We start from the raw sequence: 27,659 nt of genomic DNA on the forward strand, positions 1-27,659 counted from the left end.
ATCATCGAGAGAAGTACGGCACAGTGGGCAGAGTCCCCCTCAGGGACTTGAGTTATAAATGGGTCTTAGACCAAAAGTAAAAAAAAAGGCTTGTTATAATTTGATATTATTACATTACTTGGTTATAATTTGATATTATTAAGTTACTAAGTAAAAAATTGGTAGGCGTTTGTATGTTAGGGGTAAACATATTTGTTTAGCGCAGTGCCCCGGTAAAAAAAACAGTTGATACACTATTAAAATAAAAGGGGAGGAGGGAACTGTATAATATGGGACTACTTTATGTTGTAGGGACACGTTGTTGCATGCACTATTAGGCGTGTATTGATCTATACGTGTGTGTTCAGTTCGGTTTCAATCAGTAAAGGGCCCTGTGAACTTAGCTCCCATCTCCAGCGTTCTTATTTATAGCCTTATTGTGTAAACCCAGCCACATACACAACACAGAGGACCAATTTTGTCCCTAGCATTCATTTTCCTCTTAACATACCTGTAAAATCCCTTAGGATTCTCCTTCACATTGTCTGTTAGAGCAAGTTCATGCCTTCTTTTAACCTTCCTGAGTTCTCTTTCATTCCTTGTACTCCATAAGCACCTAATTTCTTCCTAATTGCCAATACCTGCTATGCACCTCCTGTTATATAGGGGGTGAGAAACAACTAACAACTCTAGTAGGCACACCAGAAATAGACTTGATCACCCACATGGGAAGTGCATTTATTTTAATGCATGGTGTTTCACAAGTGAAGTATATAAACAGAGGCTGTTAAACAACACATTCCCGTCCTGCCGAAGGGTTTTGACCCAAAACGTCGACTGTACTTTTTTCCATAGGTGCTGAGTTCCTCCAGCATTTTGTGTGTGTTACATGAAAATATTATATTGTTACCATCACTGATGTGATTTGACTGATGGGCAGAGTGGCTTAATTTAAAGTCCTTAGGCATAATGAAGAGAGGGTTAGCACTCAGAAACAAAAAGACCGATCACCTTGCTGGGGTTTTACTAGTCCACGTAACAGTGAATATTGAAGGGACTGATATGTAGGTAAATCACACATGTAAAAAGAACAGGGAACTAGCAGTTGGAGATCTCAGTTTATAAAACCTAAGTAGTGAGACGAGTAGGGAGACAGGAAAGATGAGGAGAATTTTTAAAAGCCATTCAGGAGAGCTTTTTAAGTCAGTACTTGAACAGCTTTACCACTGGAGTAATACAGTACCAGATTTAATTACTGGGAAATCAGCCAGGTGTGTGGTAAAAGTGTTAGTGAGAAACAATTTGGAGATGATGACCATAATTTTATATTTTTATAAGTTTGTTATGAAGAACAAGTATAGGCAGTAAGTTAACAACCTAAGCTTGAGAGAGGCCAAATTCAATAATCAATATCTGATCTTGCAAAACTGGCCTGAGAGCAGCTACCTGCAGTTAAGTTTACATGCAGCTGATGGGAGTCTTTCAAAAGACAAACACTGCAGGTTCAGGGCTAATGTACTCTTGCAATGATGAAATTCGTTCCTACAAGTCTAGGGAGCCCTAGATCTTAAGGGCTGAATAAAGAACTAAGATAGCATATGGAAGCTTAATAAAAGTAAAGTCCTGAAAGGAATATAGAAAGCAAAGACAGTACAAAAAAAAAGGGCACAAAATAATATTGGTAGGCACAAGGAAAATCCTTACGTATTTTACATGTATACTTAGGGCAAGGGTGTAACTAGAGAAAGAGTAGGGCCCATTAGAGATGAAAGAGGCAAACTACATGTGGAGTCAGAGGATAAAGGAGATGTGATAAATGAACTTTGCATTCAGTAAGATTTGAGGATGGAGTCTAGAATGAATTACCATAGCATCACAAAGGAAGAGCTGTTAAATGCTTCGGCAGGATTAAAGGTGGATATTTAATGTAGTGGAGAAAGTGCTGAAGAAAAGTGAAAGAGTACATCTGAGACAAGGACTATTCCACTTAGTCTACACTTAATTTTTCTAAGATGAGAGGAATCGAAAGAACAGTTCTTGTGGGTAAGAACCAGTTTTGTAATGAGGATGAGAGTGTCAGTGCAGGGGTACTGATTGGGTCTTTATTCCAGAAAGATGGGAGGGCTTGAGACCTTTCTGACTGGTGTTGGAAGTGTATGGACCGGATGTCTAAGGTGAAGGTGGGGCAGGGAATTGGAAACTGGATCCATCCGTACTGTAACTGAAGATATAGAACATGGAGTGTGAAGGATAGTATTGATTCAAGGAACAGTTTTATATTGTTGCCAATAAAAAGTAGTAGGCCTAAAGATGAGAAAGAATTAGGAAGCAACAAAAAATGACCTAAAACTGGAGGAAGAGAAAGTAGAACATGAGAGCAAGTTGGCAGGAAATATTAAACAAAAGGAGATCCAATTGTAGTGTGAAAAAGAAGAGGAAAACATAAATTGGTTCCCATATAGAAGCAATGATAAAAGGGAAAGAAAATGAAGTGTTAAACATGTATTAAATATCTACCTACATTGCAGAGCATACAGAAAAGAGAGACCATATGATATCAAGCAGAATTAGGTGATTTGGTATTTAACAGTTCTGCTATTCAATCATGATTGATTTCATTTTCAACCTCATTCTCCCAACTTCTTCCCATAACCCTTAACTCCCTTAGCAATAAAGAGCCTATCAAGCTCCACGTTAAATACACTGAATTACTTAGCTTCCACAGCAACAACTTCCACAGTTTCCTTACCATCTGGCTGAAGAAATTCTTCTTCATCTCAGTTTCATGTTCTTAAATAATGAAGCTGTGTCCTTCAATCCCAGACTTTCCTATTAATGGAAACATCCTCTCTTTGTCTACTCCATCCAGAACTTTCAGTATCTGGTAGATTTCATTGAGATCCCCTTCAATCTCTGAACTCCATCAGGAATAGGCCCAGGGATATTAAATGCTCTTCAAAAGTCACGCCTTTTATTCCTGGGATCACTTCTGTGAATCTCCTCTGGATCCTCTCCAGGGCCAGCAGAAAGGGGCCCAAAATTTCAAATATACCAAATATGGTCTGACCAATGTCTTATAAAGCCTCAGCTTTTAGCTTCAAGTCTTCTTGAAATCAATGATAACATTGCATCTGCCTTCTTTACTACCAACTGAGACTGCAAGTTAACATTACGGGAATCCTGAACTAATACTCCCAAGTCTCTTTGCGCCTCCAATTTCCGAGTTCTCACCCCATTTAGAAAATAATCTACATCTTTATTTTTCCTACTACTGTGCATTACTCGTACTCTGCACTTCATCTGCCACTTCTTGCCAGTTCTCCCAACCCTTCAAATTCTTTCTTCAGACTCCCTGTCCCTCCACCTATCTTGGTATTGTGTGCAAACTTGGCCATTGTGCCATCAGCTACTTCATTCAGATCATTAATGTATAAAGTGAAAAGATGCGAGTCCCAACAACGACTAGCAGTCATTTTCAAAAAGACCCCTTTACCTCCACTCTTTAAGTTCTGCCAGTTAGTCAAGCCAGAGATTTTAAAACTCTTAATTTCTGAAGTGCTTTATATTGAGTGGTAGTTATGATGAATATACCACAACCCCACGTTGAAGATTGGCATTATGAAGGATGAGCAAATAAGATTAGCGGGATGTGCATCATGGAGAGAAGTAACAGAGAAATAGCAGGAATGTAAAACAAAAAAAAAAAAACAAACTGCTTTAAGTACTCTGCAGTTCGCAATATTGCACAAACTGCAGGAAATCTGCATATGGCCAAGCTACATTGGTTTCTTTGTGAGGTTTGTGACACCTTGCAGAGTTATGAGTGTACCCAATTGCATCTATTGCATTTCCCAGACTCAGCCTGAAATGCTGGATGTACATTTCCCAACATATCTACAGTCTGAACTAAAACAACACACACAAAATGCTGGAGGAACTCAGCAAGTTAGACAGCATCTATTGAAATGAATAAACAGTCACTGTTTTGGGCCAAGACCCTTCCTCAGGACTGGAAAGGAAGAGTAAAGAGGACAGAATCAAAAGGTCGGGGGGGGGAAGGATAGATAGAAAGTGATAGGTGAAGCCAGGGGGGTAGGAAAAGTAAAGGGCTGGAGAGGAAATAATCTGATAGGAGAGGAGAGTGGACCATAGGAGAAAGGGAAAGAGGAGGGGATCCAGGGAGAGGTGATTGGCAGTTGAGAAGAAGTAAGGGGCCAAAGTGGGGAATAGAAGAAGAGTGGAGGAGGAGGGATTTTTTTTAAACTGGAGGGAGAAATCGATATTCATTCCATCAGGCTGGAGGCTACCCAGAGGGAATATAAGATGTTGCCTTCCACCCTGAGGGTGGCCTCATCATGGCACAAGAGGAAGCCATGGACTGACATGCTGGAATGGGAATGGGTATCAAATTAAAATGTTTAGCCACCTGCAAGTTCCATATTGGGCTGATGGAGCAAAGGTGCTCGACAAAGTGGTGCCCCAATTTACGACAGGTCTCAGCAATATAGAGGAGGCCACATCGAGGTACTGGATGCAAAAGACAACCCCAGTAGATTCACAGATGAAGTGTTGCCTCACCTGGAAGGGCAGTATGGGGCCCTGAATGGAGGTGAGGGAGGAGGGGAATAGGCAGCTGTAGCACTTTGGCCACTTGCAGGGATAAGTGCCAGGAAGGAGATTGTTTAGGAGGGACGAAAGGACAAGGGTATCACAGAGAGAGCGATCCTTGCAGGAAGTGGTGAGGAGGGGGAAGGTAAAGATATGTTTGGTGGTAGGATTCCTTTGGAGATGTCGTAAATTGTGGAGAATGATGTGTTGGTTGCGGAGGCTCATGGGGTGTTAGGTAAGGACAAGAGGAACCTGATCACTGTTAAGGAAGCAGGAAGATGGGGTGAGTGTAGATGTTTGGGAAAGGGAGGAAATGCAGTTGAGGGCAGCATCAATGGTGGAGGAAGGGAAACCCCGTTTTTTTCCCTGATGTCCTGGGAAGGAAAGCTGCATCCTGGGAACAGATGGGGTGGAGATGAACGAACTGAGAAAAGGGAATAACATTTTTACAGGAGGCTGGTTGTTTCTGTCTCAGAGGACCTGTTCTGGACCCATCATATAAATATGACAGTGAAGAAAGCATTACAGCACCTCTACTTCCTCAGAAGTCTGTGGAGGTTCAGCATATCATTGAAAACCTTGGCCAACTTCTATAGCTGTGTGGTGGAAAGTGTGCTAACTGGCTGCATTACGGTCTGGTATGGGAACACCAATGCCTTTGAGCAGAAAATCCTACAGAAGGTTTTGGATTCGGCCACGTATATCACTGGTAAAACCCTCCCAACCATTGAGCACATCTACATGAAACATTGCCGTAGAAAAGCAGCATCCATTATCAAAGATCCTCACCACCCAGACCATGCTCTTTTCTCGCTGCTGCCATCAGGTAGAAAGTAGCAGGTGTCTCAGGACTCACACTACCAGGTTCAAGAACAGTTATTAGCCCTCAACCACCTGGCTCTTGAACAAAAGGTGACAGCTACACACATTTAAGAACTCTGTTATATTGTTATTTCATGCTTGTTATTTATTGCTATTTATTTATATCTGCATTTGTACAGTTTGTTTACAGTTTATAGTTACTGTTCTATTGATTTGCTAAGTATGCCAGCAGGAAAAGAATCCCACCATTGTATGTGGTGACATGTACATATTCTGATAATGAGTTTTACTTGGAACTTTGAAGAGGTATAGTCAAGATAACCGTGGGAATCAGTAGGTTTATAAAAAACGTCAATCGACAGTTTGTTTCCAGAGAAGAGACAGAGAGATTGAGAAAGGGGAGAGAGGTATCAGAAATAGACCAAGTGAATTTAAAGGATAGGGTGGAAGTTGGAGGCAAAGTTGATGAAATTGATGAGTTTGACATGGGTGCATGAAACAGCACCAGTGTAGTTACCAATGTAGCGGAGGAAGAGATAAAAGTTCAAAATAAATTCTTTGTATGTAGCCCACAGATCGACACCGTGGTTCATTGGCACCATCTTGTAAAACTGGGGAACATTCTTGGTTCCTCTAGCATTTTGTGTGTGTTGTTCTATTAACTCTCCTCTCCTTCCACCCAGACAGGGTTAGTGATCTCCTTGACTTCTCCTTCAATTTCATCACTGATCCCATTCAACATATCATCCTTTAACCACTTTGAACATGATATGGTCATCATATCTTCCATCCACCTTCAGCATTTTGGGGCAACTATTCCCTCCATAAGGATCTCTGTTAATCTTATAATACTACTCACTACTCTCGTTTTCAAGGCACATAGAGATATAGTGCAGGAGATACAAACATTTATAAAACCATAAGACCAAAAGACATAAAAGACAAAAGACATAAGTTATTTGCTCAGAGTCTTCGCTGCCATTCCATCATGGGTGATTTATTATTCCTTTCAACTCCATTCTCCTCCCTTCTCCCTGTAACCTTTGACACTCTTACTAATCAAGAACCTATCAACTTCCGCTTTAAATACATTCAATGACTAGACCTCTAAGATTCACCACCCCTGCCTAAAGAAATTCCTTTTCATCTCTGTTATAAAGAGACATCCTTTTAGTTCTAGACTCCCTGACTCGAGGAAACATACTTTCCATGTTCACTCTATCTAGGCCTTCTAATACTCAATAGGTTTCAGTGAGATCCCCCTCATTCTTCTAAATTCCAGCAAGTACAGGCCCAGAGCCATCAAATACGCCTGATATATTAACCCTTTCATTCCAGAGATCATTCTTGTAAACTTCATCCCGATCCTCTCCAATATCCTTTCTTAGATAAGGGGCTCAAATCTGCTCATTATACTCCAAGTGCATTCTGATCAATGTCTTAAAAAGCCTCAGTGTTATATGCTTGATTTTATATTCTAGTCCTCTTAACATGAACACTAACATTGCATTTGCCTTCCTAACCACCAACTCAACCTGCAAGTTAACTTTTAGGGAATTTTACATGTGGATTCCCAAGAGCCTTTGCACCTCTGACTTCTGAAATTGCTCCCCTTTTAGGAAATAGACTGCACCATTATTCCTTCTACCAAAGTGCATAACGATACACTTCCCTGCACTGTATTCCATCTGCAATTTTTTTGCCCATTCTCCTAATCTGTCTAAGTCCTCTGCAGACTCCATGCTTCCTCAACAACTCCAGACTCCCAACCATTCCCCAAACTCATCTTTCTATCAGCTGCAAACTTGGCCACCAAGCTATCAATTCCATTATCCAAATCATTGACATATAACATGAAGCAGTCCAACACTGACCTCTGCAGAACACCACTAGTTACCAACAGCCAACCAGAAAAGGTCCCTTTTATTCCCACTCTATGCCTCCTGCCAGTCAGCTAATCTTCTATCCATGCTATGATGTTAGTACCTTTCCTGTAATACCATAAATCCTCATCTACTGACTCTCCTTTGTCTATCCTGCCTGTCATTTCCTCAAAGAATTCCAACTGATTTGTCAGGCAAGATTCCCCTTAAGGAAACAATGGTGACTTTGACCTGTCTTTATCTTTTTACCTCTTTCATTCTCAGATAGTACTTCCAGTTGAACTAGAGATTCACAGATACCTCTTCCAATTTAGATACTCGATTTGGTGCTCACTATGTAGTCTTCTCCAACACACCTCCATACAGAGTGAAAAAAAAGATAACTAGGCAATTCCAGTGCATGTCAGCTTAATTCTGCAACACACTCCCTCTTCCTCCATGTTCTTATACTTTTCAAATGAAGCCCAGTGTAGACTTGAAGAACAGAATTTTCTGACCTGGCGCATAACTCAGGACTCAATACGGAATTCAATTTCAAATAACCAGATTCCAAGATTGTATAAGATCACCAGAACAAGCAGGATCTCCCAGTGGCCACCCATTTTAATTCAACTTCCCATTCCCATTCCTATATGTCCATCCATGGCCTCCTCCACTGTCATGACATGGCCACACTTAGGCTGGAGGAACAGCGCCTTTTATTCCGCTTGGGTAGCCTCCAACCTGATGGCATGAACATCGACTTTTCAAACTTCCAGTAATGCCTCCCTCTGCCCCTCAACATGTCCTATGCCCTTTTCCCTCTCTCATGATATCTCCTTGCCCACCCATCGCTTCCCTCTGGTGCTCCTCCCCCTTTTTTTCTTCCGTGGCCTTCTGTCACCAATCAACTGCCTAGCTCTTTGTTTCATCCGCCCCCCTCCAAGTTCCACCTATCACCTGGTGTTTCTCTTTCCCCTCCCCCCACCTCTCAAATCTAATCCCCAGCTTTTTTTCTCCAGTCCTGCCAAAGGGTTTCACCCCGAAACATCGACTGTGCGTTTTTCCATAGATGCTGCTTGGTCTGCTGAATTCCTCCAACATTTTGTGTGTGTTGCTTGGATTTCCAGCATCTGCAGATTTTCTCTTGTTTGCCTTAGAACTTAACAACTTTGATGAAATGTCATCATACTGAAAGGGTAACTCTGCTCCTAGCTCTACAGATACCACTTGACTTGCTAATTTTTTCAGCATTGACAGCGTTTTTCTTCTCAAAAATGTATCTTATAGTTCTAGCATTTTCTTTTCATTACCACCCACTTCCAACCCTTTTCATTCATTCTCTTCTTTGTACATCATCTTCTGAGAGACCAGGTGCAAATTCCAAGCTTTACTGTGTACAGTTCTGTTCACTAGGAAGGATCTAATTGTGATGAAATTAGTGCAGACTGGAGTTGCCAGGATGTTTGAAACACAAGATACTGCAGATCTGGAATAAGAAGCAATCTGCTGGAGGAACTCAGCAGGTCGAGCAACATCAGTGAGGTGGGTGGTTAAGGAATTGCCACTTAGCCCATTTCTGTTAATGTTAGTAGTTGGTTGTATAGAGGCAGGTTCTGTGGCTGAAGTTGACTCTATGTTATGCTGTTCTTACCTGTCTTATTAACAAGAAACTCAAACATGGTCTGATTGTCATCTGCAGAGATCACTGGTAGGTCAAGTGTATTCCTGTACTTTTGGAGGAATTGTTCGAGTTTAGCTCTGCCATCTAGCTCCAACAAGGCACCGATACTCCACATTAGTACAAATACAAACAGCCGATTAAGTTGTAATTCATTAGTAAGTCCTCCATCTTCCGTTGAAGGCATCAAACCATCCAGAAGTATAAGTGACTAAAGGAGATAAAATCACCGCTTGTGGTTCAATGTTTCTCTGGTACTAGGATTTTTTCACAATAAGATGTATATTAAATGTATTTTAATATCCAAATAAAGCATCACAATCACACGTCAATATATAGATCAAGAACTCAGTGACTCTTACTGGTTGACGACATTTAAATGACCTTCAAATTTATCTCATATGATTTCCTCGTAGGAACTTATTGAGAGAAGCTTGCCCAGGTCTCAGTGGCTTTGAACCAATCCGTTATTAAGCTCAGACTACATAATGCTTGTTGGCTGCTTAGCATGTATAGGTTATACTTTAGCATCACATTCTTAGTTTTGAATCAGCATTTAGCGGTGGATTGATAGTGATAAGAAAATATTTTAATTCATAAAGCTATACATTATGAATAAAGTTTTGGTACTGCTTATAGTCCACCGCAGCTCCTGGAAACTGAGATGAATATGTTAATCCTTTATCCTATTTATCACAGTGTTTCAGGGGTCTACACAAGGTCTGCATCAGAATTTTCTGCAGACTACCCTGTTACCAACATTGTCCTAAAGAATCATCTCTAAGACAGGATAATTTTGATCAGGTTATTTTGGTCTCTTTTGTTTATTCTCAGGTCATTTTGGTCCCTCTCGTTTATTCTCCCATCACGTTTGGCATGTTCATTAATTGTTTAATTTCGTCAGTGATTTACCTACAAAACAATTGTTTGTATTTGGGCATTGCATTTTCTGATCCACAGTATATTCTGCATACTATATTTGATTTGAAGCCATACATCTTTACAGTTGTTTTCCAGAATCGACTTGAGAACTTCTAGAATTATTCCTTACCTTAAACCTGCTTTTAGTGATCAATATTCAACAACCTGTAAAGCAGAAATGCTGCAACTCTCAACAGGTCAGGCAAAATCTGTGAAAAGAATCTTGGACTGCTAGCATTATTTTCTGTTTTTATTTTAGTGGATCAGTGTTGACAGTAATGCACAATAAACATATAGTATTGAAAATGCTTTATGCTTATACTTATTCAAATCAAACATTAGAATAAAAAAGCTTCTAACCTGCATAATGTAGTTACACTCCAATAGCTCCATTACTGGGTTCAGATTTAATTTCATATACAAATAAGTTTCTTCAAATGCTTTATTATACAGGGCTTGTAGAATTTCAGCCTCCCGAGGAAGACGTTTATTTAACCAGGCCTTTAAGTCAAAGCATAGAAACTTTAAAAATAATGATAGAATCCTGATGATTCTCTACTTCTGATTTTTTAAATCCTACCTATTATCTACTAACTTTTAACTATTAATCCTTTTTTGAGAATCAAATTATAACTTACAAATTATAAATTGTACCAAGATGACAGAGAAGATTATGTACAAATCATAACCTCAGTACAACCTGGCCTCGTCGGTTCAGATAATGTACAGGGCATCCCTGTTAGTGGACAATGTTTCATTAGTGAACAAATTCTATAGGTCTATAACACAAAAATGCACAGCGATCACCAGCCTGGGAATAAAAGAAATACAAAGGATTGCAGAAGTGGGAGTGAAGGCCTCCCATTGATGCTGCTTGACCCATGGAGTTCCTCCCAACAGATTGTTGAGCCAAAGAATAATATTGTTCAAAAAAAAAGTTGCAGGTACCAAAAATCCAAAATGAAAACCAGAGATATTGGAAATTTGTTTTGACTGCCAAACAACAGAAGTTCCTTAGATCAGTCATCTAATTTATGCCACAGTGGTCAAAATGACATTGCATCAAGATTAGTGCAATTGCATGTGAGTTCAATGCTAAAAGAATGTCAGATGCTCAAGCTGCATCATGACACAAATGCTGGGTTGAAGTTTTGTACCACGATAAATGTAGAAATAATTGCAATTGTACTTTGTTCTCTATAAAACTCATTTTCATCTGTGAAGTGCTGAAAAAGCAATACAAGGCAATCAGATTTCTTTTCAACAGTGTTGGAAAGTAATTCATTCTTGTTTTTTTTCACAGCATTAGGCAGCTTGTATGCGCTAAGTGGGATCTACTGTGTTGATCTTGCACAGTGCTTCTAGTACTCCACTTCCCATGCAATTCTATCTTCTCTTTCACATCCCACTCTGTCATGCTTGAGTATTCTATAGCCTCGAAAGGACGAGTTGCTATTCCTCCCTCCTTTCAACCACGTCTCCATCAGAACAACAATATCAAGAGTCAATCAACACTCTTGGTTTTTGAGTCCTGATGAAAGGTCTTGGCCCAAAACATTGATTGTCCATTTCCCTCATAGATGCTGGCTGACCTGCTGACTCCCACCAGCATTAGAGTGTGCTTGCAGTTCATTTGCCCTATCTGTATGACTCGATATATTATAATAGATATAACTTAAACTTCTTTCATTCCATCCCTCAACACGTACCTTCATGTGCCTATGTCTGCTTTGTATTCTGGGCTATTGACGAAAACACTTGCATGGGAGTCTAGATAGGTCTGTACTATTGAGGCTGGGAAAGGATGGTAGGGTGAAGGAACTATGGTTGATAAGGAAGTCTAGTCAAGAAGGAAAACAAAGTTAAAGTTTAGGAAACAAAGAGCAGACAGGGCTCTAGATAATTACAAGGTAGACGGGATGGAGCTTAAGAATGGACTTGGCTGAGCTAGAAGGGGACATGAGAAAGCCTTGGCAAGTAGGATTAAGGAAGACCCCAAGTTCTATGCATACACGAAGAATGGGAGGATAACTAGAGTGAGGAATAAAATATGAAACATGCGTTTGGAATTGGAGGAGGAAAGGGAAGCCCTTAATGAATATTTTGCTTTGTTTCAGGATTTACCAATGAAAGGGACCTTTACAAATGCGAGGACAGCATAAACCAGGCTGATATGATGGAACATGTCAATGTTAAGACAGAGAATGTGCTGGAATTTTAAAAAAATATTAGAATAGATAATTCCCTTGACCAAATGGGATATACCTCAGAAGTAAGGTTAGAGTTTGTTGTGCCTATAGTGACGATCATTGTATCGTCATTGATGACAGGAATAATACTAGACGATTGAAGGGTGGTAAATATATGTATCCCCTGGGATTATAGACCAGTGAGTTCTTCATCAGTGGTGGGCAAACTATTGTAAAGGATTCTTAGAGACAGGATTTATGAGTATTTAAAGAAGCATAATCTGATTAAGGATAGTCAGCATGGCGTTATGAGGAGCAGGTCATGCCTCAAGAGCCTGATTGAATTATTTGAGGGAATAACAAAACAAATTGGTGAAGGTAGAACAGTGGATATGATGTATATGGATTTTAGTAAGGCATTTGACAAGGTTTCCCATGATAGGCTCATTCATAAAGTCAGGAGGCATGGGATTCAGAGAAAATTGACTGCGTGGATTTGGAAATGGCTTGCCCACAGAAAGCAGAGGATGGTAGTAGATGGAGCATATTCTGCCTGGAGGCTGGCAGCTAGTGCTGTTCTGCAGGGATCTGTTTTGGGACACGGCACTTTGTAATTTTCATAAATGACTTGGATGAAAAAGTAGAAGGGTGGGTTAACACTTTTTCAGTTCTTGTCACCTAATTATAGGAAGAGTGTGGAAGCTTTAGAGAGGGTGCAGAGGTTTACCAGGATGCGGTCTGGAACACACAGCAAGTCTTATGGGGATAGGGTGAGAGAGCAACGCTTTTCTCTCTGGAGCGAAGGAGGATAAAAAGTGACTTGATGAGGTGTACAAGATGATAAGAAGCATAGGTAGAGTGGATAACAGAGTGACTTTCTACCAGGGCAGATATAGCTAATACAAGAGGGCATAATTTTAAGGTGATTGGAAGAAAACAAAGTAGGGGCATCAGAAGCAGTTGTTTCCCCCTCCTCCCCTGCCACACAGAGTGGTAGATGCATGGAATATGCTGCCAGAAGTGGTCGCAGAGGCAGATACATTAGGGATATTTAAGAGACTATTAGATAGGCACATAAATGAAAGAAAAATGAAAGGCTATGCAGGAGGGAAAGGTTAGATTAATCATAGAGTAGGTTAAAAAGTCAGCACAATATTGTGGGCCATAGGGCCTGCACTATACTGTACTGTTCTATGTTCCGTTTTAGCTTTCCTTCCTACCACATGCACATTCCCCTTCAACTATGAATATATCATGTCCCATTCTCCTACCAAATTAGTTTACAACAGCACTAGCAAAACTCCCAGGAAGGATATTGAACACATTCCTGTTTGGGTGCAATCCATCTAGCTACCTCCTAGAACATCTTTTTAGCCACATACAGTATTAAATTGGCTCACCTTTCCAATTCCCATTCTTGACTGCACATGTCACATGAAGTCATCCAAATTGACAATTTTAAATATATCCTGATCCCTAAGTTCATACTGTGATACCTCATCCCTCTTTGTATAATGTGAACCATCATTTCTGCTTGATTACTTTCCCCCTTGTAAAATGCTTTATATCTTTGTGTATTCATGTCATAAACTGCAGAAATATGATCACTTTCAAGTCCCCTACTATTATTGTCTTATGACTCTTGCTCTTCCACTTTTGTTCAGCTAAACCACCCACCATGTTGTGACCTTGGTTCTTATCAGGCTTGCCAAACGCACATTCATCCCAACCTTAATAAACCACAAAGAAAGTTCTGGAGCTTGTGGTTTCTCTGACTACTTGTCTACTCACCAATTCCTTCTCTGACCGATTGTTGTAATTGAGTCATGGAAAGATACACCATGTGAAACAGTTCATTTGACCCACTGAGTTCATATTGCCCATTAACTGTCTATTTTCATTAAATCCTACATAAATCCCATTTTTATTCTCCTATCAACTTCCTTCAAATACCCAGTCTACACACACACACACAGAACAATTTACAATGGCCATATAATCCACCAGCTCATGCATCTTTAGGATGTGGGAGGAAATCCCAGTAGATAGAGTATACTGTAGTACCTCCATTTAGCACTCAAGCTCTGAAACCTGATGCTCCAGATGCAGAGAGAAAGTTAGGGGACTTGTAGGCCACTCCAACAAAATACTTTAATGTCATGGTCCAGTCTGTGAAGTCTGCATTCTGGTTCACAGTCTGCTCCATGGACTCAGGACTCTGGGTCTTCCAGCTGTCCCTTGTTTAAGTTAATCATAGGCACCTGATTCCCATCTTTGGGCTTGCAATATAAGTAGCCTTGGGAGTAAGTATGGGTTGCTGGTTTGTCTTGTCAGTCCCCCTTAGAGCAACTTGCTCATGGAAGGCTAGTAAAATCCTTTGTGATCTCTAGGCCTGGTTGGAGGACCACTGCTTCATGGAGCCTTGTTGCCACTTGTTGGAGTGGTCTTTGTGGTATGGATTTGGCTGTTTCCTGGGCCAGCTGAGTAGCTGTCAGCCACTCCAAGCTAGGTAGGGATCTGGTTGTTTCTGTAGCTAGTTGAGGTTGCTGGATGAACTAAGACTTGGAGCTACCCTAGAGCAGAGATGGAACTGGCTGTTGGTGTTTGTCTCTTCTTGTCCTTGCTTTGTGGGGTAAGTCAGGCTATCTTGCTGTTGCCCTGTGGGGGGGACATGTCTTGTCTTTGCCTCTTGGGTAAGTCTGGCTGTCCTGCCATTACCCAACAGATGGACCTATCCCACCCTGGTGTGGAGAAGTTGAATCCCAGCTTGTCTTAGGATAAGTCCTAGCTCTATATCTATGTTCTGTCCTGTCTCATGTTAGTGTTGTGTTAAAGATGAGTCCTAGCTTGTCGTAGGATAAGTCCCGGATCTATGTTGATGTTTGGTTCCCAGTCTGTCTCTGAGCCCCAAGGGCCCGAGGATGCTGCGGCCGAGCCCCAAGACCCCAGACCCCAAGCCTCAAGCCATATCCTGTCCTTGCCTGGTTCTGGGGTCCAAGCCTGAGGCAAGACCCAGGTCCTGGGTCCTTGTTCAGTCTCTGGCTTGGAGTCCAAACCTTGTCTCCTAGTCCATGGTTCCTAGTCCTGGTCCTGCTTTCCCTAGCCCAACTCTGCATTCTTGTCCCTGCTCCTTGCCTGAATCCTGTCACATCCCTACTCTAGTCAAGTCCTGTTCCTTGTACTTCAGTGTCTGTGTCTTGCATTTGGGTCTGTTCCTAGCAGCCTCCTCCCTTGTGAGATTTAATGTTTCTTTTCTCCATCCAAGCAAAGTCTACATTTTTTGAACTAGGGTCATTCTCCTCTATTATACTAAGTCAGAACTGTGTTAACCCTTTCCAGCTGACCTTTAACTGGTTTCATGAAATGATGCTCAACATTACACTCATTTGAGTGTTGAGTTTCCCAAATCTCAGGAAATCCATGTTGGAAACAATTATTTCAATTTCCTTCCAAGACTTCATCTCAATTATATTCACTAAGTATCATAAATATAGAATATCAGAAATACTCTTCCATACAAGCTGAGACAGTTACCTTCAAAATTGGCTTCCAGCTGAGAGTAGAAGAACTTGTATAGACCATCCCCATCCTGGACACTGTGGCTGGAGATGCATTCTCAATGTTGTGTACTTCAAACAATAATTTGCAAGAAGGAGCCATTGGAATACGGTCACCATTAGCCAATGTTAAGGTCTTATTGTCATCAAGTACAGAATTTAAATTTTCAATCCAAATAGCATCCACTGGGCCATCCAGAATGATCCAGATATTCTCACCTAGAAAGCAAATTTATAAAAGCCATTTAAAAGACATTTGATTTCAATGTCTATTGATTTGATTAATTTACTATGTAAACATAAGGTATGGAGTTGTTGATTTATTCCTAGAACAATGATGTCATTTGTGAATGAAGATCAAGCTGTTGCTGTATTTAGCCACAGTAAGGGGTATACAGAGAGCAAAGCAGCGGTCTGAGCAAACAGCACTGGGGAGCAATAGTGTTAAGGTGGATGAAATGTTTCAACCAATTTTAACCAACTGAGGTCTGCTGGTCAGAATGTCCAGAAGCCTGTTACAGATGTGGACACATGGAATCCATGGTGGGTTAGCCAACAGATTATAAATTTGGCTTGGTGAAAATAATCAGTAGGAGGTACTGGAAGGTTGTTTGCCAGATAGGAGCCTGTGACCGATGGTGTGCCATAGGAATCAGTGCTGGGTCTACTGCTGTGGGTTACATATTATTGAAGAATGTAGGTAGATATGACTACTGTTGGCAGAATTCCAGTTGGTACTGAGGAAATGTACAGGAGTGAGATCAGCTGGTTGAGTGGTATAATAAGCTTCCACTCAACGTCAGTAAGACCAAGGAATTGATTGTGGATTTCAGGAAGGGGAATTTGAGGGAACATGCATCAGTGCTCATTAAAAGATCAGCAGTAGAAAGGGTGAGCTGTTTCAAGTTCCCGGGTGTCAACATCTCTGAAGATCTGTCCTGGGCCCAACATATTGATGCAATTACTAAGAAGGCAAACAGCGGTTTTACTTTATTAGAAGTCTGAGGAGACTTGGTTTGTCACCAAAGATTTGCAGATTTCTAAAGATGTACCGTGAAGAGCATCTTAACTGGTTGCATCACTATCTGGTATGGAAGCTCCACTGCACAGGATCAGAAAAAGCTGCAGAAAATTGTAAACTCAGCCAGCTCCATCATGAGCACTAGACTTCCAAGCATTTAAAAGGCAATGCCTCAAAATGGCAGCACAGCAGCATCTATCATTAAGGACTCCCATCACCAAGGACATGAACTCTTCTCATTGCTACCATCAAGGAGGAGGTACAGGAGTCTGAAGACACATGCTCAATGTTTCAGGAACAGTTTCTTCCCCTCTGTCATTAGAACTCTGAATGGACAATGATCCTATGTACATTACCTCACTGTTTCCTCCATTTTTTGCTCTTTTGAATTACTTATTTACTTTACATGTATATTTCTTTTTGTTTCTTATTGTAGTTAGTTTTTTAAATTAAGTATTACAATGTACTGCTGCCACAAAACAATACATTTCACAATACCTACTTGTGATATTAAACCTAATTCTGATTCTGAGGTAGTAGTAAATTTGCTGATGACCTTAAATTTGGTAATGTGGTGGACAGTGAAGAAGTTGTCTAAAGCTACACTGAGATCCAAATGATCATGAATGTGGACAAGGGATTGAAAGATGGAATTTAATTTAGAAATGTGCAAAGTGATGCATTTTAGCAAGTTAAACCAGAGCAGTAAATGATAGGGTCAGTGTTCAGTGTACACCATGTACCTGAGGAAAGACCTATGGGTATAAGCACATAGTTCTCTGACAGTAGCAACAGGCACAGACCAGATCAAGAAGGCACTATTTTGAATGCTTGCCTTCAATAGACAGGGAACTGAGTGGTGTTTTATTTTTTTTTAAATAAAGTTGAGATGTCATGTTACAGCTGTACAAGATGTTAGACTACACCTGGAATATTGTGCAGTTCTGGTTGATTTACTACAGGAAGGATGTCTAATCTAGAGATGTAGAAAAGATTCATGACAGCATTACTAGGATTGGAGGGCTTGTGTTATAAGGGAGGCTAGATAGAGTTGAACTGTTTTTCTTGGAGCAAAGGAGGCTAAAGGCTGACCTTACAGAGGTATATAAAGTTATGAGGGACACAGTTAAGGAGGTCAGTCTTTTTCCCAAGATAGAATTAGTGGCATAGGTTTAAGGTGGGGGGGGGGTTAAGACTTAATGTGGCCTGAGGGGCAAGTTTTTCTACACAGTGTGGTGGGCATATGAAATAAGCCATCAAGGGCAGAGGCATGTATAATTACAACATTAAGTAGATATTTGTATAGGAAAGACTTAGAAGGATATAACCAAATGTTGACAAATGGGAACAGCTCAGTAAGGATCTTGGTCAGTATAGACAAGTTTGACAGAAGGGTCTGTTTCCAACATGTGACTTAATAAGCCTGCAATCCATTTTGGCTTACTCCAGATCCTATTCAATCCACTCTGTATTGTCAAGATATGACTATACATGGGAAACATTCAAAGCTGCAAGCATCAATGTAGAGAAGTGCTCTAGAATTACCCATTTCTTAAAGCATTGTTTGAGTAGAGCTACAATACTGGATACACCTTGCATGTGGAAAATTATTCAAATGCAAGATATGTACAAAAAGCCAGACAGATCCAGACAGTTGCATCCAGTCATCAGACAGGTTTTATGACAAATACTGTACTATCAATGCACATATTCCTCAAAAACTTGCTTAACTTAGTGTGATTTGGTTTTACCAGAATCAATCAGCTCCAAATGCTATTGATTTGTGCAGAGGTGGATCAAGGAGTTAAATTCCAAGGTGAGATGAGAGTGACTTCCCTTTAAAGAGGTAGGCTTTAGAATCTATCCTTCAAGGTCAAATATCCATTTGTTGCAATTAATTTCCTTGTGAGGGAATTAGTGTGCAAGAAATTTTCAAGCCACAAGGTGAAGGAGGACTTAATGGCAAATTACACTATGACAAAAAAACTGTAGGCCAGCTTTAGTCAAATTGCATTGATGGTGAGGACTTTCAAGTACCTAGTGTGCACCTGGATGACAGACTTGAGTGGAGCACCAACACAGGTTGTGTACAAGAAAGGCTGGAGTTGCCTCTACTTGCTGAGGAGACTGAGGTCCTTTGAAGTATGCAGGCCTCCCCTTCATGTTCTACCAGTCTGTTGTCGCCAGTACAATCTTCTGTGAAGTGGTGTTGGGGCAATGGCATCAACACAGGTGATGAGACAGGATCAATAAACTAATTTGAAAGACTGGCTCTGTTTTAGGAGTGAAACTGGACACACTGGAGGCTCTGGTAGAACAAAGGACCCCATGGAAAATCCTGGACAATATTTCTCACCCTCTGCATGCCACCTTGACTGAACAGAGGAGCACTTTTAGGAGAAGACAACTGTGCTGCTCCAAAGAGTGCTATATAAGGTCATTTTATCCCCAGCCGTTAGGCTCTATAATGAATCAACCTATAGCCAGGGAAGTGATGACCCCCCTCCTGTTAGACTGCTTGTGGTAACTTATTTTTATTCTTTCTACTTCTAATATTTATGTCTGTGCACCTGTAATACTATGACACTGTAATTTCCTTTGAGATCAGTAAGGTACCTATCTACCTCTAAATAGCATGGAAACAGAATTCCCATTTAAGATAATCCCATTTCCTGACTTTGGCCCATATCCCTCTAAACCTTTCCATGTACCTGTCAAAATGTCTTAAGTGTGTACCTCCACCACTTTCAGCTTATTCCATATTCTGAATACCCTCTGGGTGAAAAAGTGGCCCCGCAGGTTCATATTATTTCTCTCCTCACTCTCATTTTCGATTCCCCAATCCTGAGGAAAAGACCATGTGTATTCACCCTATCTAAGTCTCTTATTCTCCCATGCTCCAATTAATGAAGTCCTGGCTTGCTCAACCTCTTTATAATTCAGTCCCTTGAGTCCTGGCAACATACTTGTAATCCTTTCCAGCTTATTGGCAACTTAAATGAACACAATATTTCAATTGTGACCTTTCCAACAACATATACAACTGGTTTTTTTTTACTTAAAGCATCGACTTAATGGTGGACTAATAGAAATGCCAAAGTGAAGAGTCTGTTTTTTTTTCCCCCAAAGTTAAGACAAGAATTATAGAAAGTAGATAGGACAATGAAATTGAAGCCAAGATCAATTGCAATTTCATTGAAAATAGAACCAGCTCAAAGACATATGTCCTTCTCTGGTTCCTATTTCTCTATATTTATAATGTAAAGAGTCTTTTCATACACATGATGATCACCCATCTTAATGTTATTAGTTATCAAATAATCACTCTCTGGGGAATGACTTATTGCTCTTGTATCAGGTAGATTTGAATTTACACTATGCTAATCTATAAAATGTTAATGTATGACTCAGATACTTTTGGATAAATTTTCATCCTCTGGGCAATTGTACCCCTTTCATCAAAAGCTGAAAACTAAATGTCTCATTGGTTTTAAAACCATGGAAGCAACATACAATGCGGAATTTAAAAACTGAGTTACCCTTTTTTGCTTTGATGGATTTCCTCCAAAGAGTTGAGAAGATTCCATCAGTCCAGTCATTTGTTGCAGTATCCAATCGGCCAAACATCTGTGGAGCAGTAATAGCCTTGGGATTCATGCGCATCTCCCGATGAGGGGCTCCACATTCAGTCATTGCTTGCATTAGGATGCGAATTACGCAAGTCTTTCCAGAACCACTAGGACCCAGTGTCATCAGTCCATGACGAACTCTGGCTGTTTCATATAGCTGAAAATTGAACAGCAGTTTTTAATAGAATTCAAGCCAAAGTGACTGAGCTGGATGTGAAACAGATAACCAATCTAACTCAAGAGCAGAAAAGCAAGCTTTGGAGGAACTCAATGTCAATGGCCTCTTTAGAGGCAAAGGGGTAGTCTGTTTCAGGTTGAGACCCTGTATCACAACTGAGAAGGGAATTAGCCAGATAAACAGGTGAGAGGAAAGGATAAAAAAAGCTGTCAGGCAATAGGTGGAACCAGGAGAGGAAGGAGATGATGGGCAGGTGGAGCCAAGTGGGAGAGGGGGAGAATCAGGAAACTGGCTAAGAGGTGATAGAGACAGACAAAGAAATAGGAAATAAGGAGCTGGGTAGGGGGAGGAATAAGAAAGCAGACTCAGTATTGGAAAGTGATAAGTGGAACCAGATAATGGACGGCTGGAATCATTTGGGGAGAGGATAGAAGAACCAAAAGAAATAGTGTGTGGGTAATTGGCATATGGAACCAGGTTAGGGAGCAAATCTGAGAACACAACACCGGAGGTCCTGTCCTTTAACTTTGTACCTTTGCAGAACCTCATCACCCTTCCTACCCATGTCACTGCTTCTGATGTAGACCTTTGGCTGCTCACTCTCCTTTAGAATGCTGTGGGCCAATCTGAGACATCCATAACCCAGGCACCTGGGAGGCAACGTATCATCTTCACATATCTACATATCTTCAAGTTCACAATCTCTTGTCTGCTTGCCTAACTATTGAATCCCCTATCACTACTGTACTCCCCTTTTTCCCCCCTCTTCATTTCTCACCCACATAATCAGACTCAATGCTTGTTGCTGTGACATTTCTATGGTAGGTTATCCCTTTCAACAGTATCTAAAGTTGTATAATTGTTTTAAGGAATGGCTACAGGAGATGCTGTGTTACCTCCTACCTATTTTCCCTCTCCTGAATGTCACCCCGTTTCCTGAGTCCTGCGGCTTGGGTGTAACTACTTCCCTGTATCTCCAGTCCTTTGACTCCACAGCTCCTAAGTGATCCAGATCTCATCCAGCTCACATTCAAATTCCCTAATACAGTCTGTAAGAAGCTTCAGCAGGGTGCATTTCCTCCAAGTGTATTTGTCAGGGACATTGGAGTCTCTCTGTCTTCCCATATCCCATGAGGAGCATTCCACTGTCTTGACTGGTATTCCCACTGCTCTATTTGCAGAATAACAGGAAAGAAATAAAGAAACTTACCAGAATCTCACCTTAGCCTCCATCTCTCCTCACTGAAGCTTCTTGAGCCAAAGCCTCAAGCTTTCCACTCTAACACTGTCCATTTGCATTATGGCTGCTTTGCTTGCTTCACTTCTCTTTATAGGCCTTTGCCAAATGCCTAATTAACCAATGATTTCAAGTCTGCCAGATGTCCTCCCAGTTTGCTTTTTCAAATCTCGTGCTCACAAACCACAAGCCGACATCTCTTGCAATCTCAAAGCCCACTGAACAATCCCGCTGAAGCAGGAATTCAGAATTAGTGGCTAGTGAGCAGAAGATGTGACTGTCCCTTTGCACCTGGCGGAAATAATGAAGGATGATGTGTTGGAGTTGAAGACTAATGGGGTGAAAGATGTGGACCAAGCAAACTTGATCTGTGTGCTCTTGGTGATGGGGCAAGTTAAAATGGTAAGGAAATAAAAATGGAGGAAATGTGAGCAATGGTTTCATCAAGCATGGGGAAGTCATTTCCTGAAGCAGTACTTTTCAGATATGCTGGAGTTGAATTTTCTATTTTAAAATTCTCTTACACTTGCTGTTACCAAGGGTGTAGAACACTTTTATTGTGAAACAATTATACAGGCTGTCCCTGGGTTATGAATTGCCAACTTATGAACACCCTCCCATACAAATGAGCTCTCATAATATTTAAAAAAAAATAAAAAGTCAGATGTATGTATTATGTTCATTCCTCTGAACAGTAGAACTAGCTTATCTTCACTAAGTAATTGATCTTTCTTATCAGTCTGGTGTGCATTTGAGGTCATTCTTTATAATACTGTGGAGGTATGGTTACCACATCCAGTGATCTTTGCATATCTTGTGACAAGAACAAAATAAACTTCCAGATATCACTAAAAATGGAACAAGTTTCATAAAGCTATGTTGATTCTGCTTGATTGTCTTTTGATTTTCAAAATGTTTATACTGGATACTGATATTTCCCAATGACAAGTAACGGGTTGGAGAAACAACAGAATGCAGATGGTGGAAACTGGAGCAACAAACAATGACAGGCACATAGTGCCAACTAGGGAAAGTGAGTTGGTGTGGAGTTAGAAAACTGAGATAGGTAAATGACAGATGGAGGCAGACAAGAGAGAGAGGAAAAGGAAAAAAAAAACAAATGGAACACCACCACTCACTTCCCTTACCTGGCACTATCTGCCTGTTTGTTATCGTGCACCTCTCCTCAGTCTATCAATTACCTTGGAATTCTTTCTTGCCGTTCTCCTTCTCTCTATGCTGGCTATCTCGCCTTTCCACTCTGTTCTGATGCGTCAACAATCATTGTCCTCCCACAGATGTTTCATGACCCGCTGAATTCCTCCAACAGATTGTTTGCTGTTACAAACAATAGACTAATTGGGCTACGATTCTTTCTTGAATATTTGCAATTTTTCAATTCTTTGGGATCTCATAATCCAGGAGATTTTGGTAGAAAACAACCAGTACGTTCACTATCTCTGCTTTGATCTCTGCTTGAACTGAGCATAACAAATGATTCTGCATAGTCCTCCAGGGTGGAGAATATCAATGGTTTAGCACTCACTGAATGAAGAAATTTCACCTCAACTTAGTTGGAAATGTAATATTCAGTTCCCTCAACTAAGTCATTAATATAGTTTGTGTTAACTAAGGCCTACATAATCCAACTAGTCACAGTCTGCCAACCAGAGATAACTGGTTAATTCCCACTCTGCTTGCTGTTAACAGATTTTCAAATCATGTCAGTGCTCTGTTAACAATTTCATCTGCTCTAACCTTGTTAACCATAAACACAAGAGATTTTGCAGATGCTGGAAATTCAGAGTAGTACACAAACTGTTACAGGTATTCAGCAGGTCAAGCAGTACCTATGGAGAGGAATAGATAGTCGACATTTTGGGCTGAAAACCTTCATCCAGTCCTGATCAAGGTGTCGGCATGCAATATCGACTGTTTATTCCCCTTTATTGATGCTACCTGACCTGCTCAGTTCCTTTAGCATTTTGTCCCCGTTAAGCTTGTCTACCAACTTCCAAAAATCTGAATACACTACCTTAACTGATTCACCCTTATCCATTCTATTAGTCATATACAGTACTTATAGAACTCCAATATATTAGTCAAACATGAATTCTCTTTAATAAATTCATGCTGCCTCTGCTCAAATTTACTATCCTTTACAAAAGCTCCCTGGTCTTGGATCATATAAAGATTACATCCAACTGCTCTGCACTGAATGAAAAGCTATGGCAATCTGATTAATTTGTTATAGACATTGCTCTAGGCTGTTGCAACTATAAAGCCATGCAGCTACCATCAATGTCAACCCCAACTGAAATGGTTGAGAATATAAAACAATGTTTAGACCTAGAGAAAGTAGATGACACAGGAGAAATGCATTTTGTGGAGGAGTCAGTGTTCTGTTGTAAAACCATAAGGCATAGGAGTGGAATTAGGCCATTTGGCCCATCAAGTCTGCTCTGACATTCTATTATGGCTGATCCTTTTCTTCCCTCCTCAGCCTTCTCCTTGTAACCTTTAATGTGATGTCCAATTAAGAACTTATCAAGCTCAGCCTTAAATACACCCAATGACTGGGCCTCCACAGCTACCTGTAGTAATAAATTCCACAAACTCATCACCCGCTGGCTAAAGAAATTACTCTACATCTCTGTTTTAAATGGATGCCCCTCCATCCTGAGGCTGTGTCCTCTTGTTGTAGACTCTCCCATCATGGGAAACATCTTTTCTACAAATACTCGGTCTTGGCCTTTCAACATTCGGAAGGTTTCAATGAGATCCCCCTCATCCTTCTACATTCCAGCGAGTACAGACCCAGAGTTTATAAATGTTCTTTGTGTGATAACCCTTTCATTCCCAGAATCATCTTGTGAACCTCCTCTGAACCCTCTCCAATGCCAGCACATCTTTTCTGAGATGAGCCCAAAATTGTTCGCAATAGTCAAGGTAAGGCCTCACCAGTGTCTTATAAAACTTCAGCATCACATCCCTGCTCTTGTATTCTAGACCTCTTGAAAAGAATGCTAACATTGCATTTGCCTGCCTCACCACCAACTTTACCTGCAAGTTGACCTGTAGAGTGTTCTGCACAAAGTCTCTCAAGCACCTTTGCATCTCAGACTTTTGGATTTTAGAAAATAGTCTTCACATTTATTTCTACTACCAAAGTGCATGACCATACATTTTCCAACATTGTATTTCATTTGTCACTGTCTTGCCCATTCTCCAAATCTATCTGTTTTTCTGCAGCCTACCTGTTTCCTCAACATGACCTGCCCCTCATGTTATGTGGATGTTATCTAGGTAACATTCATCAGGAAACTGAACATCTCCTGATGCAGCAAATAATTCAGAATTTAGATTAGGGATTATTTATGAGTGATGATCAGACTGCATGTAGAATTACAACATATACTCCAGGTTCTCCTTTTTGATTTTGGCTAAACTTTGTGGGTATCTAGAATTGTATTGTAGAGAAGGTAAATTTAAACTGGATACTTAACCAAGCTTATTAAAAGCAACGTCATTCTATTAGGAAGCTTTTTAGAGTCCTTTTGGTCATTGCCACCATCTGTGTGGGGAGACTGTGGCTGTACAGTGGGACCACCTCCAGTAATCTTTATCAGCCTTGCTCCTGCTATCTTCAAGCTTTTGGCAGAAATGATCTTCCTAAAACTGCTGCAATCTCTATTGGCCAGATAGCGAAGCAAACAACATATAATGATGAACTCAACATGCTTGTTTGGGATATATTGTGGAATATGAGAAGCTGGGGAGGAAGATATCCCTTAATTTTAGGGATCCATCCCTTCAAGTGGTGCCAGTTACTTATGTCTTATTAATTTGCTCTATCTGTTTCCTATGAGAGAGAATTTCTAGCGATTTAGGTCTGACTGTACTGATGGAGCAAAAAGCTTTCCTGCTTACTAGAAGTCCTGTTTATTAAAGAAAGCATTTGTGGGTATGCGAATGAAATCAAATGGCTGCTTACCTTGAGGTAAACCATCTGTGCTGGGAAATCCTAATGCTCAATATGCTACCTTCTCCACACTGAAGTTGAAGTAAATGGAAACAGTTGTCTATAACCAGAATGCATAGCTAATTTTCAGATGCTGTAATGAGCAACAGATTGTGAGACCTTGAAGAAATTTTGCTGCAGCCTCTTGTAAAGAATGCCTTGCAAAGAAATTGAGAATCAATGTGATCTTAAATTCAAAGGAGAAAGCAGTTCAGGCATGAGAATGCGGCCTAAAGTCTTCTCATTGAATATTACATCCATGGAAAATCTGAGCTGTGGATACATTGCTCACAAGAGAAGAACTGAGAGGATATGGTGTTTCTGAAGACTTCAGAAAATTAAGCTCATTTACCAGGTGGACGTCTGGGACTCCAGGCCCAAGTTCTCTGAAACATTAAATTGTCACCATAGTGATGCCTCCAGTAAGATTGCTGCCAACAACCTCTCTGCTAAAAACCCCTTGGAAATGATTTTTCAGCAGCTATGGTAGAGTAGTGGTTAGTGTGATGCTGTTACAGCGTGGCACATTGGAGTTCGGAGTTCGGAGTTCAATTCGACGCCATCTCTAAGAAGCTTGTACATCCTTCCAGTGAGCGCATGGGTTTTCTCTGGGTGCTCTGGTTTCCTCCCACATTCCAAAACTGTACTGGTTAATAGGTTAATTGGTCATTGTAAATTGTCCTGTGATTAGGCGAGGGTTAAATAGGTGAGTTGCTAGGCAGTGTGACTGTTGGGCTGGAAGGACCTGTTCTGTGCATTAACGCTATTACAGCAGTAATCACGCACACTGAAGACGTTGGTATGTATTTGACTAGCTTCTAGTGGGGTCTAAGCTGCTGATTTGGCAAGGTGTTCCTTAGAATAAAGAATCATGGCACACCAGGTAGTGAGGAATTATATGCAGAATTAAAAGGGCTATAGCCTAACTGCCTTATTGGCAGCTTGATAAATCCTGCAGTGAGAATAATGTATGAACAAAGTAGTGTTTGTTCTATGAGAAGCTTCTTGGTCTACCCTTATCAAAATATGTGATAACCATGTATATCAGCAGCTCCAAACAGTATTCTGGGCTCACTTGGGTGGCAGATTTTCGCAGGCTCTGTAGTTCAACTAAGCATGCAAGGTTACTAATAAACAGTATGTACTTTAAAGTAAACTGTTTGACAGTTATTCCCTAGGTCTGAACCTAAAGGCCTCTGGTAGGGAGGCAGATCGACATCTTGGCACGAGCAGGATCCCAACATGTGGTAGACCTCTCGTCAAAATTGAATAAGTGAAGGGACAGACCTTTGGGGTAAATCAGAGATGAATGGGCCTACAAGTTAAGGTTTAAACTTGGTTTCTCTCAGTTCTCTGATGACTGTTTGTTCCCTCATTTTGGCAGGGAAAATCCACTGACGGGACCCGAAGGGAATAGTAAATCAAGACGGGTGGTTCGAGTCCTCCGGAATAATTGAGAATTTCGAGTCTTTGGGTAAGATGAAACATGTGGTTTGAGTTCCCAGGAATATGATGGGTGCGCACTTAAGGCAAAGTGGGTGGGGGGGGAGGGGGAGTAGTCCATGACAGAAAATAATAGACAAATATCCAGACGATGAAAAGAAACTGAGACCAATACCGTACCAATTGTCTAAATATTTGGGAAAAGACAATTGGCCTGCAGGAGGTACATTGATTTAAATTTAATACGGCAGGCGGAACAAGAAATATGGAAAGGGAAGGAGTATGGTCGCCTGATTGGCCGATGGCAACATAAGGCAGAAATAAAAGACAGACATACGTTACGTACCCTGCAACGGGTTAAAGAACCAGCAGAAATGGAAAACAGTTGGAGTCTGGTATTGCTGTTTAACATAAGCTATTTTATTAGTAACTACACAATATACAGTATATACAGTAATATATAACCAGATAAATCAAACAGGTTAGCAAAGTTCATGCATATATGTGTGGA

General features: G+C 40.7%; 1 protein-coding gene across 1 annotated transcript in view; it reads right to left on the reverse strand.

The window, feature by feature from the left end:
* LOC140210901 (dynein axonemal heavy chain 8-like) overlaps positions 1-27,659 on the reverse strand; it is a 1,093,299-nt gene that overhangs the window by 359,818 nt on the left and 705,822 nt on the right. The window contains exons 51-54 of the mRNA XM_072280167.1: positions 20,180-20,426; positions 15,597-15,838; positions 10,234-10,374; positions 8,926-9,163 (exon numbers count right to left, since the gene is read on the reverse strand). Coding sequence (XP_072136268.1) covers positions 8,926-9,163; positions 10,234-10,374; positions 15,597-15,838; positions 20,180-20,426 — 868 coding nt within the window. The remainder of the gene's footprint in view (positions 1-8,925; positions 9,164-10,233; positions 10,375-15,596; positions 15,839-20,179; positions 20,427-27,659) is intronic.

This window comes from Mobula birostris, chromosome 2 (genome assembly GCF_030028105.1).
Source record: "Mobula birostris isolate sMobBir1 chromosome 2, sMobBir1.hap1, whole genome shotgun sequence".
In the NCBI taxonomy this organism is placed as follows: Eukaryota; Metazoa; Chordata; class Chondrichthyes; order Myliobatiformes; family Myliobatidae; genus Mobula; species Mobula birostris.